This window comes from Jaculus jaculus, chromosome 12 (genome assembly GCF_020740685.1).
Source record: "Jaculus jaculus isolate mJacJac1 chromosome 12, mJacJac1.mat.Y.cur, whole genome shotgun sequence".
Classification (NCBI taxonomy): Eukaryota; Metazoa; Chordata; class Mammalia; order Rodentia; family Dipodidae; genus Jaculus; species Jaculus jaculus.
Window position 1 is genome coordinate 40,540,563 of NC_059113.1, and position 18,149 is coordinate 40,558,711.

General features: G+C 49.0%; 1 protein-coding gene across 1 annotated transcript in view; it reads right to left on the minus strand.

Moving 5' to 3' along the window:
- The window catches only part of Ntn1 (netrin 1), a 192,835-nt gene that overhangs the window by 61,380 nt on the left and 113,306 nt on the right, over nucleotides 1-18,149 (minus strand). Inside the window, exon 3 of the mRNA XM_004663143.2 lies at nucleotides 7,127-7,315. Coding sequence (XP_004663200.2) covers nucleotides 7,127-7,315 — 189 coding nt within the window. The remainder of the gene's footprint in view (nucleotides 1-7,126; nucleotides 7,316-18,149) is intronic.

Below are 18,149 nucleotides of genomic sequence, written 5' to 3' on the forward strand. Positions count from 1 at the left end.
TGTTGATTTAGAACTCATCACATTCTATAATTGGCTTCTTTATCCCCCTTTGGTTAGCCAGCAGGCTCCAAGGGGAATATACCGTCTTGTTCAGCCCTCCTACAGCACCGGGCGCACACTAGGGATTTAACCACCTCTTGCAGAACCCATGGGGAAATGGCCTCACTGCCAATCAGAACGTAACTGGCAGCCAATCTGCCACCTTGTCCTCCAGGGAAAGACTGTTTGTCTACCCTGCCCACCTGGATGAAAGAACGAGGAAGTGGGCAAAAATGACAATACCCCCACATTCTGGGCCATGACAACCTCAAGGCCACGCTCTCCACTCTGAATTCTCCTGTGTCGATGAGGGAGGGGAGCCTATCACAGACATGCACAGATAATCCCCGGCCGTCACTTCAGCTGTCTGTGTCAACCTCCTCCAAGCCAGACTTTCCTCTCCCCCAGCAGTTGCTAACAAGGCATAAATGAATAAATGTTTCCAGTTGCATGGCCTCGCCTTTCCCCTACCACTTTCAGATCAAGGTGTAGACAGCAGGAAGTGCAGGGGGAGGGGAATCCAATAATCCCAAACTGGGCTGGTTGACCCATTGTGATCCAGTGAACTGCGGTCTTCCTGCACCTGTTCTACAGCTGAGGAGAAAAGCACAGGTCCTTAGCACACTTCCCACAGTGTGAATCTATTTCCGTGTGTGTGTGTGTGTGTGTGTGTGTGTGTGTGTGTGCGCGCGCGCGCATATATACATAGGTGTGGAGTGGGAGGAACCGGAGCCTCAGCCCCGTGCAGCAAGGCAGTGACGGCCGGCCCAGGCTTGGAAAGCTACACGCAGCAATGTGGTCAGGCAGCTCTCCGATGTCGCCTGGTCTTTCAGAGTGGCACTTGCAGAACTGTATTTGGCCATGCACAGCTGCCCCCACCTTCAGCGCTGAGCTGAGCCTCCACAAGCAGCTGCCGGACACATCTCTGCCATTGAACTCATTTGTCATTTTGGCCCCCAGAGCATGAAAATTCCTTAAGGAGTGTGCAACAGTTTGAGGGCAACTCCATGGGGCCCTGTCCAGTCCTATGGGATTCAGCCGCAAAGTCTGCATTAAACGAGCAGTGAACCAACAGAGAGGTATCTGACTGGTGAATCCGTTGATGACTGAGGGGAGGAGGTGGCATTCTGGTGTCTCTCCTTTCCTTGACTTGAATAAATGATCACAGCAGCTAGCATGTACAGAGCACATGCTATGTGCCGGGCTAACATGCCCCACTTAATCTGCACCATGACCCTGGGAGGGAGGAGGGAGTGGTATCTCTATTTCCAGACAGAAAAGCAGCGTCTCTGACAAGCGGCACTTAAACCCTGGTCTAAATGACTCCAATTCCATGCTTCTGCAAACTAGTCATCTGTGCCTGGGTGCTGAGCCCACCTGGTGTTCTGGCAGCAGAAGCCCCACAGAAAGATGATCCCCTGTCAAATGTCCTCAGTACTCTAAGCGCCATGCCCAGAGGCATACAAACTTGGGGAGCTCAATGACCAGGGGGTCTTTTCTGCAAGAGACTGGGGGTATCTGGGAATGTCCTTCAGGGATGTCTGTGAGACCTGGGGATAAGAACACACTAGAAGAACACAGACACTCATACCCAGGGAGGTGAGGCCAGCAAAGATGCCAGGGAATGAACTCCAGCGCTGGGCTGGAGAACTTCCAGTTCGGCAGCACCATGTACTGCATGGGTTGGGTCCCAAGACCAGGGACACTCTTCATCTGTAAAACTTCGGAGCAAAACTAGCTCACCTTATTTCTTGTCTCTTCCAAGTCACTCAGTCACAAACACCACTGCTATAAGGAATGATCCCTCTTGCATCAGAATCCGATCAGATTTTAACTTTCAGAAGAGCAGCAGGTGGAATGTGGAATGTCAAAGCTAAAAGAGACTCAGTGACCTGAAGATAATCCCACAGTAAGAAAACTGAAGGCCAAGGAGGTCCAATGACTAGACCATTGTCCTACAGATGGAATGTGAACCAAATCTGTGGGCAGAACTTGGACTCCCACATACTCCAGGGTGCAGGGAAGAGCTGGGGCATCACAGATCACAACTGGAGGTGACCTCTCCCAAGTGAACCCCTAGGAGTTTTCATTCCTGGCTTCAGGATACAAGGTGTCGCCTCCTCGGACCTCGTGCGTGCTGGCTGGCCTTATCCTGCAAAAAGACGGCCCCCGCTCTCATTGGGATCTCCACGCACGGAACAGGAGCTGCTCTAGCTACGGTCTCAGATAGCCAGCCCTGCTGCCTGTGCTCGGAATACAGCAGGAAACGGAAAGGTGATCTTGAGGCTTTCTGTGGGGTGAATGGATAATGCCTTAGAGTCAGAAAAAGGGGTGTGGGAGGGACTGAGCTATATGGAGACTCAACTCTCAGACGAGCAGATCCGAACACACATGCACAAAAGTGCACGCGCGCGCACACACACACACACACACACACACGTGCACCACATGCCTTGACCTGCACATTTCACATCAGCTCTATCAGCTTTGCCCAGCAAGTTTAAAATGAAAAAAAGTTTTCAAGTCTTCATCAAGAGAGTCACAAAAATATTTAAATTCATTGATTATCAACCTCTCTCCTGCAAGGAATAAATCCTGTGGCCTAAACCACCCACGCACACGCCTTTCCTGAATCCACACTGCCATGGACAACCCACCATCTTTATTTCCTATTCATCAATTCTTATTGTCTGTGCTTCTCAGCCTTGGCTGCCCATTAAATCACCTGGGAGGCTTTTCTGAGCCCCATGTCCAATTCTCACCTGGACCCATTAATTAAGAATTAATTACTTAAACCAGAATCTCTGGTGGGTCTTGGGCAGCAGCATTTTGTAATCTTCCCAGAAGACTCTCACCTGGGTGAGATCCACATGCAAGTTGGAAGAAAAACTGCTGATGATGCCGGGAGGGAAAGTCAAAATTCTAAAAGGAATGGGAACGTGGGGAGCCATGACAGTGGTCCAGAGAGGCAGAGGGAGCCGGACTGGGGTGCTCACTGCCTCCCCACCTCTCAACTCTCAGCAGAGCTGCAAGAAGAAACAGAGGGCGGGAGCTGCGGGAGGGCACTGCAAAGACAGTGAGGGCTGTCTCATTCTTCTGGCCTGCTAATGATTGCATCTTCCTGGGGCTCGGGGCACCTTCTTAGCAGCCTTCTTTCAGCCACATTCAGTGCAGGCGTGAAGGGGGCAGGGCAGTGAGTGAGCAGACCAGACTGCTGCTCAGTGAAATGGAACGCAAGCCCTTTGTACGGGGAAGCTAGATGTGGTGGTTAATTTCTTAATTCTCATTGCAATTCGGTTCACAGGAGGCTCATGGAATGTCTTTATCCATCACAGATGGTTTAGGAAGATGATAAATTCATATTGTTATCAATGGCGACATGGCTGAAATGGATAAATAGCAGCGTCTTCTTTGCAGGCTCTAGAAAGAAAAGAGCCTCCAAAGTCCATAAAGAAGACAAATGGTAAACAAAACCTCCTATCTTCTGACAGTTTCCAGGATGAGTATCATTCACAAACCATTTTGTGGAGAAAGGGGAGAAATTCATCTCATCTGACTTTGTATAGGACAACAGCCCACACCATAATGAGGCCGGCCCAGCGCTGTGAAATCGCGCTGAATAGCCGAGAGTGCAGCAGCCTGTTCCCTGGGCATGTTTATTACAGCCCTTTGTATGCACCAACCCTGCCAGTCCCAGTTTGCTTCTAAGCTAGGGGAGGGGAGAAAGAACCCAACAAATTTGTTGCTATGAAACTTCCCAAATGAGAAGCCTGCATAATAATGTTTGGAATCAAATGCTCTTGCTCCAAGCTATTCTTGTCTGGGTCCACCCCTGCTCAACACTGAACAAGGTTCTGAGTCAGCCAATCACCAGCAGTGTATGGGTGGCCTCAGGACCCCTGCCCGGGGGCCCCTCCCAGGCCCTGAGGAGTCAGGGGGGTACAGAGGGCCTCATGGCCATTCTCAAGCCAACCTGGGAGTCCACAGGCAGTTGTCCCAATGCCTCTGTGAAATTTGTGCGAAACAAAGCAAAGAGATGCAGCCTTCACGTGAGGGCCGAAGGACAGGACTCCTTGAGGTCAATCTCAAGCTGAAACTGTGGCCAGAGTCACACCTACAAGATGGGGAAGCCTCTGAGCGGCCAGTGAGCGTCCATGCAAGGAAGCACAGCTAAGCGTGTGGCCCTTAAAGACAAGGCCAACAGACACCTGCCTCCTGTGGTAGTGATGGAAAATGTAAGATGTGTAGGACTGATCGAGAAACCTCTCTGTGAAGATCCAGGGGTACACATCTCCCACCACTAGCATCTGAAAATCTCTTAAAGCTACTTCCCACCAAGATCTCCAAATTTCTTTTTTGTTAAGAAATGCCCCTTGGAGAAACTGAGTCTTCAACATTTTTTGCATTCCCTTACGAGGTGGCACTGGGAAAGGAAAAGCGCAGAGGAAAGATCTGGAACTTTCAAGAGCTGCCTTTCTTCACCCATCAGATAACTGGATCTTTCAGGTCACATTTTTGCTTCTCAATCTGACAGCTTTCACCAATCACAAAGCAAGGTCATTCATTTCAGGGTCTGCTTTTCCTTATAGATCAGGAGGCAGATCAATGAAGCATTCTCTTTCCTCACCAATCAGGTCGCAGGTTTCTCAAAACATTGTCTTTCCTCACCAATCAGGTAGGAGGTTCCTTGGATCATTGTCACCTTCCATGGAGAGACACTGATTACCCTTTCCTGCCTCAGTTCCTCACTAGGACATGTTAGTGTCTCTCCTAGCAGAATCCATCATCAGCTTTGCCTCTCCTCCAAGTTCTTCTCTGCCGGTTCCCACCCAAACTGGGGCTGGTGTGGGGGGGGGGGGGGCGGGGCTGTTGCTGATGCTCAGAACTGAAAAGCACCTGGGCCGGCCCCTGCATTTGAAATCATAGAACAGAACTCCCTCCTCCCCCCCCCCCCACACCACCATCTGCCTGTTCCAGCAAAGGAAGCTGAGCATCTCAGCTCCAAGTGCAGAAACTGGCAGGGCAGGAACTGACCAGTGTCCTTTCTCATAGAGCCCAGACCTTCTTACTAAGGACACAAGACTGCCCACCTTAGCGGCGGATGTGAAGTAAAACATATTTTTTAAAAAATTTTTTATTTATTTATTTGAGAGTGACAGACACAGAGAGAAAGACAGATAGAGGGAGAGAGAGAGAATGGGCGCGCCAGGGCTTCCAGCCTCTGCAAACGAACTCCAGACGCGTGCGCCCCCTTGTGCATCTGGCTAACGTGGGACCTGGGGAACCGAGCCTCGAACCGGGGTCCTTAGGCTTCACAGGCAAGCGCTTAACCGCTAAGCCATCTCTCCAGCCCTGAAGTAAAACATTTTGACTGAATCTCCAAGAAGTCTATGTGTCAAGCAGCTGTTCCCAGGATCCTCGCCTTCACGTCTACACGAGAGATGACAGACGCTTTGGGCACAGGCAAGCTGGCTGGGAACCTTCCAGCTATGTTCTCCGAAAAGCCAGAGCCATCTCCCTGGCCTCGCCCTGCTCACACCTCCCTAAGAGTGTAGAGCTCTCCTGCGTCTTGTTGCCTGGGCCTCCTGCCCATTCTCAACGTCTCCTGGAGGATGCTCACCGGAAACTGTTGTCTTTTTTTTGACGTGGGAACAGGCCAGCTACCTTTATGATCAAATTTCTTTCAGCACCCAGTAGAGTGGTAAGCCCACAGACATGGAAGACGAACAGAGAGTTTCTCACTTGCAGCTTGGAAGCCACCCTGTTCGGCTCTGCATGGGAAATCAGAAGGTTCTCTTCCAGAGGGAATAGTCCGCAGACTTGGGGTGAGGTTGGAGGTCGGGGGTTGCTGGTGTTTGCTTTTTAGAAAAGTGTCCTGAACAAACATAACCATCTCCATGCTCAGAAAGACACTCACTTGGTCGAAATTCTGCCGTGGCCGGTTTGAAATTCTTTATCACTTTTGCAAACGAAGCTCTGTGATTTCACTCTGCGCTGGGCACTGTGAATTGTGCCCTCCGTCCTGCACACAAGTGCCCAACATCTGGTGGATTTCCGGTATGCAGATGACACTTCTGCTTCATTCAGAGGCTGGGCAGCAGCTCAGAAGAGTTTCTCTACTGTAGCCCGTCACCTAGGCTATGTCTGCCACAGCTTAGGACCCTCCTGTGGGGTCAGGGTCTCCGCCGGCTCATGCTAGGACGCAGCGTATGCTCGGTTGCCCTCAGGAAGCCTTCTGAGGGTAGCCATGTTGCAAAGCTATGCTCAGGGCAGACTCTTGCCTTGGGCCCTAAATTTTGTTTCCTGTAATGCAAAAAGGCTAAACTAGGTGGGGAGAGGGGGCATTTTTCACCCTTTACCATCACTCAGTTCCCTGGCGTTTCATCAGCTCCTGAGTCATCTAACCATTGCTTCATTTTTGTTGGTGGGAGAAAAACAAACAACAGAAAGTTAAAACATTAGTGCTTGCTTCAGTGAACGAAAATAGAGTCTCCCGTCTCCTTTTAATTTTTTTTTTTTTTTTTTTTTTGTCCTGAGAAGTAAAGCTATTTGCAGATGGATTAAATGTTCCTTCTGAGACCCTGATCCTGAAACCGCCAACCTCACTGCGACTGTATGTGTCTGTGTGAGAGAGAGAGAGAGAGATGGGGGCAGAGGGGGGCGGTGCGCACACATCCAGAGTCTGCAGGGGTTGGAGAAAAAGAGGGTCCTTTGTCCCACCAGTAAGCCTAGCGAACATGACTCGAGTCCCTCTGGTATGCAGCACACCTGTGCAGAGGAGAAGCCAGGGAGGGGGACAAAGGGGGAGGTGTCGAGAGCCAGGCCGGCACCCTCTTAGGAGATCACACCTTCTCCTTTCTTCTCCTTTGAGCCATGTCTCCATCGCTCCTTTGTTTTGACTTACACGTCCAAATACGGGGGCGCGGGGGTGGGGGGTGTGAGTGTGTGTGTGTTTTTTGATCTCAAGCTATGTTGCTTTGTGTAGAAACGAGCAAAAAGAAGTACAAATAGGCTGGGGGCGGGGGCAGAGGGCGGCAAAGGCTGGTGTCCTGAGCACCCCTGCTCCCTGTCCTCCGGGGCATCCTACCTTTACAGGCCTTCCGGTGGGTGATAGGCTTGCCCATGTCACGGTAGAAGCCCTCTTTGCAGTAGTGGCAGTGGCGGCCGGCAGTGTTGTGGCGACAGTTGAGACAGACGCCCCCACTCTTACGCCCAGACAGCTTGTAGAGCTCCATGTTGAACCGGCAGCGCCTAGCGTGGAGGTTGCAGTTACAGGCTGCAAGGAGACAGGGAGAGACTGTCAGCGCAAGGTGCTGGGGGGAAAGGCACTCTGGGGGGACAGCCTCCGGCCCTACTTCCTTTTTCATCTTGCTGGGCAGCCCTGTTGTCCGAGCGCTTTTTCTTGACTCCCTCTCTCGCAGCCATAAATACTGACCGAGCACCCCACAGTGCTATGATTGAACTCCCATTCCCCAGACTGTTGTATTGAAGCCCTAGCCCTGCACCCATACCACAGATCGTGTTTGGAGACTGTATCTTTAACCAAGTGACCGAGTTAAGAGGAGGCCCTTGGGTTGGGTCCTACTTCAAAGTGTCTCTATGAGTGAGAATCTGGACATCGAAAGCAACTCCAAAGATTTGTGCTCACAGAGGAAAACCAGAGGACAATGAGGGGAAGCCATCCACAGGCCATAGGGAGAGACCTCGGGAGAAACCAACCCTGTCCACACCACAACCTTGCACTTACAGTCTTTAGAACAAAGAGAAACAGATAGATGTGTTCAAGACTATACACGACTGCCCAAGCTTCCCCCTCTACCAATCTACCACTAGCCTGCACCTCCCTTCTCCCACTTCTCCTCACACCACTGAGCACTCCGGGGCCAGCTGACCCAGGCCTGTCCAGCCCTGGCCTCAGGTCTCTCTGTGGAGGCCCATCAGCTTCCTTCTGCCTGGTTCTTCTCCCCACCAGGACCACTCCCCTCTGCCTGCTCCCTGCCTGTGCAGAGTCTGGCTCAGGACTCAGCACCTTTCTGCACCTGCCACACCTGCATCTCTTACCAGCCCTGTACTCCCTACCTGCAAGTCATTATTTCCAGCTTCAAGTCTGGGGTCTACTCCCAGAAGCACCTCTCCAATACCCCCCCCCAATCAATCACCTGTGGATCCAAAATATTTGGGGAGAAATTGCATCTGTATGGAAACAAACTCTTTCCCTTGTCATTATTCCCTAAACAACACAGTGTGACACCTTGTACTGGGTATTATAAGCATCCAGAGATGAAGTACACAGGAGAGTATTGTGCAGGCTATATGCAAATACGACGCTACTTCATAGAAGGAACTTGAACATCTAGGACTTGGGTTTCCACAGGCTGCTCTGGGACGGCATCTCTCCGGATGCTGAGGGAAGACTAGAACAGGGTTCCGAAGCACCAAGCTGAGGGTGTCCATGGGGATAAAGTGAAAATCATTTAGCCCAGCCTTAGAGCCACGCTCCTCCTCCAGCCTCTGTTCTGACCACCCCCTTCTTCCTTCTGCTTCAGTTGTTTCAAATTTTGGGCAGTTTCTAGAGCATGTCATGTGTGAAGACAACCACCTCCTCCACAGCCTGTGCACAATGTTCCTTCCTCCGTGAGGCGTCCCTTTTCATCTGGCCGCAGCCTCTCATCCTGTAGCTGATGCAGCTTCCGGGTCATTCCCAAGCCCACCTCTACCCTTCCTCACCCCACATGATGATCACATTCCGCCTGCTGTGTTGGGCTTCAATCTCAAGGGTACCTTCAGCTGAGATCCAATCATGTCTGCTCACCCTCTGACACACTTTACCCTGCCTTTTTTTAAAAGCATATATTAATGCCAGCACTCAGGAGACAGAGGTAGGTGGATCTCCGTGAGTTTGAGGGCACCCTGAGACTACATAGTGAGTTACAGGTCAGCCTGGGCTAGAGTGAGACCCTACCTCAAAAAACCAAATATATATATATGGTACAAACAGGGCTGGAGATATGACTTAGTGGTTAAGGGACTTGTCATCAAAGCCAAAGGACCCAGGTTCTATTCCCCAGTATCCACATAAAGCCAAATGCACAAAGTGGCACATAACTCTAGATGCACAAGGTGTTTGGAATTCATTTGCAGTGTCTAGAGACCCTGGTGTGCCCATTCTCCCTCTCAAATAAAAAGAATATATAAAAAAAATTAAAGCTAATTGTACAAGATAATGGACTTCAGGCTCGGGAATTGGCTCAGCACTTAAAGGCACTTGCTTGCGGAGCTGGAGAAATGGCTTAACAGTTAAGGTGCTTGCCAGCAAAGCCCAATTACCTAGGTTCAATTCCCCAGGACCTACATAAGCCAGATGCACAAGGTGGCACATGCATCTGGAGTTTGTTTGAAGTGTCTGGAAGCCCTGGTATGCCCATTCTCTATATGCCTTTCCCTCCCTCTCTCTCTTTCTCAAATAAATAAATATATATATATATATATATATTTGAAAAGGCACTTGCTTGCAAAGCCTGCTGGCCTGGGTTTGATCCCCTAGTACCCACATAAAGCCAGATGCACAAAGTGTTGCATGCATCCAGCGTTCATTTGCAGCAGCTGGAAGCCCTGGCATGCCCAGTCTCTCGTTCTCTCTCTCTTCCTCTTTCTCAAATATGTGTGTGTGTGTGTGTGTGTGTACATATGCACACATACATATAAAATGCTGTTTAATGCCAGATGCTTGAAAACCAGAAAAAATGGACTCCTATTTCCACCAACCACTGTGACTAGAGAGACTTTTCCTTTGGGGCTTTCACTGGCATTGCTCAGCAATGGCACTATTTAATTCTTTCCTGTAAATATGGATTGTATCTGTTCATCTCTAGTTTTTAGCCTCTTATTTTCAGAATGAACAATTTTTAGTGTCAAACATAATTTTGAAAGGCTGACTGGTACTGTGAGTATATACATCATGGGTTCCTTATAGCCTAAAATGGGTGCTTACAGAGTCCGGATTCCCCAAGGACAGACAACGAGGCTGTTGTCACAATGGTGACAGCTGACACAGTGGCAATCAGCTTGAGCTACCTTTGAACATGCACATTTGTGCTCTGTTCTGATCATTATTGGACAGCACATTCCTCAAGGCAGAATTCTGGGTTAAATTTTAGATCTCCATGTCTTTCGCTCTGGATCCATATTCTCCATGTTGCCCTCAAAGAAAACTTAAGGTTCCCACTGGCAGGAAGTGACAGCTCCTATTTCCACACAGCCTTGAGAAGAGTAACATCACACACGTGGCGTCAGCATTCTTCTACTTCTCTTCTACCTCCTCCTCCTCCTTTGCTTCTTCTAATCTTTGCCAGTTTAGAAAAAAAAAAAATACGCTCATGATTTCCATCTGCATGTCTCTGGTTACTAGGGAGGTGGGCGTATCTACATGCAGTCAGGCTATTTCCATCTCTGTGCATTGACTGTTCAGGCCATTGCCCTGTCTTCTTCAAACAAGGTGGGTTTTGTCATACTGTCTAGTGCTCTTTATAGTTGGCTAAAAAACTATTGCCTTTTCTTTTCTTTTCTTTTACTTTTCTTTTTGCTATGCAAGCTGCAAATATTTTTACCAGTTTCTTTTTTAGATTCTATTTTTTACTTGCAATTTTTAATTGCCACTTTAATTTTGCTCCCTGACATTATAATAAGCTTCTTTAAGTGTTCTTCCTAGAGTCTCCCCCAAGTCGCTCAACCCATTAGTGACTAAGTTGACAAGTGGAGGAGGATGGCTCTCCAGGAGTTGCGAAGATAGCCCTGCTCTGAAGTCCAAAAGCAGCTAAGAGCTGATGCAGACTGAAAGACAAATGTGACTCCCAAGAGCCTTCCTGAGTGTCCTTGAGCAGGGGTCCCAAGTGCCAAGCTCGACCAGGCACGGAGAAGCAGCAGTTCTGCTCTGCCCTCTTGAAGGACTGTTACACTGTCCCTTGTCCTCGCTCGGCTAGATAAAGGATGACTTAGAGGAGTGGAATGACCAACCAACCAGTCTAGGACCAAGGAGCCAGTAAGTGGAGGGCTCTGTCTGTAACAGGGCCTCCCAGCTGCTGATCCACTGCCCCAGAGGAAAGGACCTTGTCACCAGAGCTTGGCCTGAACAATGGCCCAGAACCTGAGTCTTTTCTTTTTTTTTTTTTTTTTTTTTGGTTTTTCGAGGTAGGGTCTCACTCTGGTCCAGGCTGACCTGGAATTCACTCTGTCATCTCAGGGTGGCCTCGAACTCTCGGCGATCCTCCTACCTCTGCCTCCCGAGTGCTGGGATTAAAGGCGTGCGCCACCACGCCCGGCTGAGTCTTTCCTACAAGCACAGACACCTCAGGACCTGGCACACCTGCCCAGGGCCAAGGATCTGGAAGGACCATAAGGTCTCACTTCCTCCAGGCTCCTCTGGGTCTGAAAGACCTGCAGAGGCACCTTTTGGTTCTTCGTAGAAACAGACACTCAACCTCTCTGAAAATGAGTCTCCGGCTGTCCTGTGTCCCCAACGGGCCTCTAGGCCTTCCTGGGAGCTCCAGGTTGCCTTCCCCACCCCACAGGAAGCTGCAATTGGAATCTCCCTACATACAAACCTCACACCAACAAAAGGTTCTTCCCAAACAACTGGTCATACAAAAGAAAACTCTGAGGCCAACATCAAAAAGCACCCCCCCCCCTCCCATCTTGAGGCTGGCTGTCAGGGGATGTCAAATGACAATTGCCCATGCTCAGACTTCTGCGAAGTATTTTACAGCTTGTTTTCTTTTCTCTTTGTTTTATTTTCTCTACACAAATGGGGGGAAAAATGCATCAGGCAAAGCGGCTCACATCTGGATTCCTTGGCTCCACACAGCGGTGTCACCAAACTCCTGGCCGGTGGGCCCCAGCCCGAGCCTCTGAGAGACACCTTAATCCCTCATGCCTTCCTGTTTATCTCCTGCTTCTCTCCCAGGCAAAAATATTGGGTATTAGTTTCATTATCAGATTTCAAGGCGAGAAGGAAAGGGCACTTTGTGAGAACAGAGGTCAGCCTGGGTGGGAGGGAACAGAGACCCTCCTGAGGGACCAGCCTGAGCCAGGACAGCGTGGTTCTTTGGCTTACTCGGGGTCACCAGCCTCCTGGAGAGACCCTCCACTCTATACTCCCTCTAACCACCCTGTGGGAATTGCCCAGATATATCTCCTATGGCTGTGTGTCTCAGACATGTGAGGGGCATGTGGTAGGAGAAATAGGGGCTCTCCAACTCCATCCCCCTCAACTAGAAACCTGGCAGAGCTAGAGAGGACCAAGATCCATCCAGTTCCTGGTTTCCTCTCATCTACACATCCTCTGAGTCCCACTGTAACACAGGTCTGTGACCGCTTCTTAGTACCTTTAACTACTCCAAGTCATTCTCCATCCCTCCTACCTACCTGGAATTGCTCAGCTCCTCACAGCCGCCAGGTTATATTCAACACATGTATATACAGTGCTATCCCTATGTTCCAGCCTCTGCACTGACCATGTGAGAAAGGGAGGTAGGTGATGCATTTCCAACTGCCCAAGGAGCTCCTCCCCAAGAGAAGGAAGAGGAAGGCAGATAAGCATACACATCAGCATACTATCAACTGTGTTGGCTCATGGAAAACAGGGATGGTGTTTGATCTTGCATCTGCTAGCCCAAAGTAAGCCTGGATACATGTGTGTTGTCCAATTGAGAGAGAACTCAAGAGAAAATGTGTGTGTGTGTGTGTATGGCTGGGGCTGATTGATAGATGGATGGATGGGAACAGGTGGATGGGTACGAGGGTGGGTGGAGTGGATGAATGGATGGATGGATAGATGGATGGACAGGCAGTAGGGTCAGCAAATAGATAAGACAGGTAGATAGTACAGAGAAGACTTGCTGCCTGTCGTAGTCACAAGTCATGGCCTTGTAATTTTCCTGTATTATTGTTTTTAAGTACTTAAAGCTCATCTTTGTGCTTCCATTTAGCAAACTGACTCTCTCTGTTTAAATAGACTTCAGTACTTTAGTGAGAAGAAGCTACGTCTAGGTCATAGACCCCTCCCATAGCTCTAAGTATGTCTTTGCCCTCAGAGACCGAGTCTTAGCCATTCAATGAATTTCCCACAACTTAAGATGTGTTCATTCTGCCCCCTAAGACCCTGATAAATTAACCCTCGAGCCCACCAGGACTATCCCAGGTCTAAAAAGCATCCATCAGCATTGTTAAGTCACATCTTCATATTGACTCTCAAGACTCTGTCCCTGGCTGCCCAAACTGCATGTGGCTCTGGGCTGTCAGTGAAAAAGAAAGGCCATCAGGGTTCAGAGGCTCGGGTCTTGCCAGGCTCCAGGGACTCCTCAATGTGGCCTCCTAGTACACGAGACCATAGGATGAGATAAATGGGTGGATGAATCTATTTCTTCACTTCCCCTTCTTTTTGGTTTTTTCGAGGTAGGCTCTCACTCTAGCCCAGGCTGACCTAGAATTCACTATGTAGTCTCAGGGTGGCCTTGAGCTCATGGCAATCCTCCTACCTCTGTCTCCCAAGTGCTGGGACTAAAGGCATGAGCCACCATGGCTAGATCAGAACAGTTCTTTTGAGAAACTTCCTTAAGTTCTTTATGAAATATAGGAGGGAATTTGGACTTATTATAGTCAGTAATAACACACTCATACAAGCACAGTCTGCAGGCTAAGTGTCTCATATTAAAGAAACTGGTCTCAGGATAGGGAGATGGCTCAGCCATTAAAGGTGTTTGTTCACAAAGCTCGCCAGGTTGGGTCAGGTTCAAATCCCCGGCACCCACATGAAGCCAGATGCAAAGATGCATGCATCTGGTGCTCATCTGCAGTATCAAAAGCCTGGTGCATGCATGTATGCATGTGCACACACACATGCAAATAAATAACTTCTAATTTATTTTTCAAAAGTGTTGTGTTATATACATTCATTATTGTTTTATTTCCTGCTGTCAATTTGTTTCCTTATATATTTTATGTTTTAATTTTTGTTTCTTTGTCTAGTTTTTTTGAGTTACATTTATTTATTTTTTTTTAATTTTTATTAACATTTTCCATGATTATAAAATATATCCCATGGTAATTCTTTGTCTAGTTTTTTAAGGGGTGTGTGTGTGTGTATGTGTGGTGGTACCAGGGCATCTTGCCACGACATTTTGTGCCACTTTTTGCATCTGGCTTATGTGGATGGCTTGGGAACTGCACTCAACAAGCTTTGCAAGAAAGCACTTTTAACTACTGAGCCATCTCTCCAAGCCCCTCAAAACAAAGAAATAAAAATAAAAATAAAAAAACCTGGTCTGTGCTCTGGGCACCTGTGCACCTGACTTAACACTCCTTTCAGACGTCTCACGTACAGAGGCAGATCTCAGCGCATCCAGGTCCCATAGGCAGGCCCTCTGGTTTCTGGGGCTGCTGGGTAAAAGGACCAGGAGACCTACTGTGACATGAATTGAGGGGACCCAGCAGCAAGTCAGAGTCCTGCCTCAGGCTGCTTCTGATCTTAGAAAGGAGACAGGTCTGTGAAAGATCTGGAATCTCCAGTAGTGTGCAGATGTCAAGACGGAAAGTTTCCGAAACCATCCTGCTGGGTGCATTTGGGACACTATGGAGAGAACGGAAGCTAGAAATAGGATCAGAGCCCAGTGAGGATCATGCCAATCCTCCTGCCTCAGCCTCTCAGGTGCTTGAGTCACTATACCCAGCTCCAAATGCATTGCTCTTACTTTTACTCTTCTTTCTTCCTCTCTCTCTCCCCACTTCCCCTCTCTCTTTTAAGACATGTGCTAGTCTTGAACTCACTGTGGAGCCAAAGATGACCTTGAGCTTCTGATTTGCATGCTGCCACTTACCAAATGCTGAGATTACCTCCGTTTTATGCAGTACTGGGGGCTGAACCCAGGGCTCTGTGCATACTAGACAAGTACTTTATCAACTGTGCTACATAACAAGCCCCTCCAGACGCATTTCTGGTAAATTCTCATGTGATGCTACTGCTACTGACCAGCAGACCCATACTGAGCCAAGTGACAACCAGCTGGATTATAACCCACTGAGTGGAGAGAGCCTTGCAGTGAGGTAAGGGGGAGTGCTTGCCATGGGAAGCCGAGGAGGGGCCATGGACAAAGGTCTGGTTTCATCAGAAACTTTTCAAACAATTGGTTCAGAGTCATAAAAGTATTTGAGAGCTAGTTTTAAGAGTTTGAGGCCGTTCTTTTATTTATGACTTTGCTACTCTATTTGGTACACTATTTATTTAGAAATTGTCTGTCTCTTCTTTGTAATTTATAAACGTTCCTCCTCCCCCTACTAAGTGCCTTCTAAATTCAGCTTTTGGCATCTCCTGAAAAGGCCTAGCTGAGCAAGCCCGTTTCTCACACACCTGGCTCCTGTCAGCACTTGGGAATCATGCTGAGCTGGACTCTCCACTGGTCTCTTTGGAGGAAAAGGCTAATGTAGGATGGGCCCATGCATTCCTGACACCTGCAGGGGTTTGTGTTTAAGGTGAGCAAAGCCTAAGAGAGATCTATCTGACTGCTGCTCAACTGTAAATCAAAGCCCAGAAAGTAGGTCTTGCTTCACTATTGGGAATCCGGTGGCAGGTGAACTGACTTATCAACAAATATTTACTGTGCATCTACAATATTTCCAGAACTATGGACACATTGAGCAAGACAGAGCCTTTGGAGATGCCTAGATATGGCTAGTCAATGCTGCTGTCACTAATAGACTACTTAAAGCAGTGTAGGAGGGAAGAGCAAATTGAGCCCAAGGGCACCGGCAACTGCGAGGAGACCAACACGGGAGGAGCCTGGCTCCAGTCAGGACTCTGGGGTGTATAATTAGCAGGACTTCTTTGTTTCAATTTTAGTTTAATAAAGCCATTGGCAAACTTGGTCCCCAGATAGGCCAGGAGAACTGGACTACTTGCTTGCCTGAAAGAATCAGCAAGCAATACATACCTTCTACCCTGGGCAGGACAGAGCCCAGGCAACAAGAGAATGCTCTGTTTCATTAGCGTCTCCACTAATGAAAGGGAAGAGACACGGCACCTTGAGACAGGAGAAAGGGCCATGAATGAGACGCCTACTTGACCTCCCTCTGTGTGGCTCATCATAAACTTCTTCATTCAGCAAACTGAGCTCCTTGGGGGTGGGGGGGGGTCGGCCTGGAGACAGCAACTGCTGTTGAGTTAACGCACCACAGCACTTGCCCCTCAAAACTATGGCGCCCTCTTCCACCTCTCTCGGGACTGCGGTCCCCTCTTCATCCTTTCCAGCTGTGGTTTTCAATTCAAGTAGCCCAGAAGACCATCCTAGGGGATGTCTCTAGCCAACGCACAGGACTCCCTTCAAAATGGAAACTGCAGTGCCCATCTCAGGGACAAGGGATGTATACATCTGATAGGATCCCAGGTCATAGAAAAGCTGCCCATGCAAGGCCCACACTCTGAGAGCCACTACTCTTGACAGTGTAGAGGAGTAAAAAGGGTTGCCCGAGACCTTAGGATCTGGGACCATAAAGAAGTAGGCCAAAAAGCCTGTAACTGTTATAGAAAAATTCACACTGCACAACAGCCATCCACCATCACTAGGAAAGAGCTGGGCCCCATTTGGAAGGTCTGGGCTCCATTCCACTTGTCCCCTCTGAGCCTCCATACTCTCATCTGAAAAAATGAATTCATCTGGTATGAACTTCTGTATCTTTTTCCTACCCCTAAATGCCTCTAACTAGACAACACTGAAATTCCCAGGAGCCTAAGGGAACAGACTTGAAGACTGACATCAGTAAACATGCCTTGAGGAGGCATCTGTGAGATCAGGAGACAGGAGGACCCTGGGGAAGGGTGCAGGCTGGGACTGAGCAGGGCAAGTCACAGGGAGGTGGAAGCGTAGGTGGATTGTGAATGGAACGATGGCTTTCAGAAGGGGTCCTGCAGGTGGATGCGACAGGTCTTGACAGGATGACACCACCAGAAACTCCCTCGTCCTGACAGGACTAGAGAAAGAAGGCATGATGGAATTTCTCCGGGGTTCCAGGCAGAGAAAACCATTTTGAGCAAAGCTCAAAGAGCAAAAAAAGCAAAAGAGCAAAGCTAGTGATCTCCTTCCTGGAGGGTCCACGCTTCTCAAGTTGTAGTTCCCTGAGGACAGCCGTCATCAGTGGTTCCACAGCGGCATCTAATAGCAGCTGCACCATCCACCCAGGCTAGTAAGGGGAGAGGTGGGAAATAGCCGGGAGTGTTTGGAACCCAGTGCCCCCAGTGAGTGGTTCGAGGAGGGCAGCTTGCTAAAGACAGGCTTTAGATGATTTCCGATAAAGTCCCTCTGATAAGTGGCCTGTGTTTGTCGAGGGCTTACAGAGCTTGAGCCAAGACTGATCACAAAGCCGGCTTCTGTCATCAGAAAGCCTTGTCCTGGACCAGTGATTTGGGATCGGCCAAGCGGATGATGTTCTTCCTGACTCGTCAACAGTAGTCCAACTAGACATCACCACCCTGCATCAGGCAGCTCTGTTCAGCTCATCACCTCAGCGCCGAGGAGCTGTGACACCTTGTCCCATCACAAGACCATGAGTGCACCGACTGCCCGGAGACAGATGCTGAGCGAACATTCACGTGGCTTTCCCCCCATGTACTGCTGTAGCTGCTCTACTTTGCTTTGTTACTGAAAATCTCTCACTGCACCTTAGCTCTAAGCATAACTTCATCATAGTATTTAAAAAGACTGGGAGCAAGATAGCCGCCTTTTGCAGGTAACTAGGTAGGGACACAGGCCCAGAATAGCAACTGTCGTCAGAACCTAAACCTACTTACAACGATGGTGATTGGAGGCAGCCTTCTATTTCTCCATACTTGCTGGATAGTCCTCCTTCTAGGAACTTTTGGCAGGCTTTTCCCCCATGGGTGGGCTCTTTCTGAGTCTGTGCTCTTCTCCCTGACCATCGACCAACCCCTATATGCATTTCAACTTAACCAGCAACACTCATCCCAGCTCATGCCTAATTCACACATAGGCACAGATTAGTCAAACTCCTCGGTACAGAAAAACCCTTTCCAGAATTCTGGCCACTATCCGTTTCTCCGGGACCCT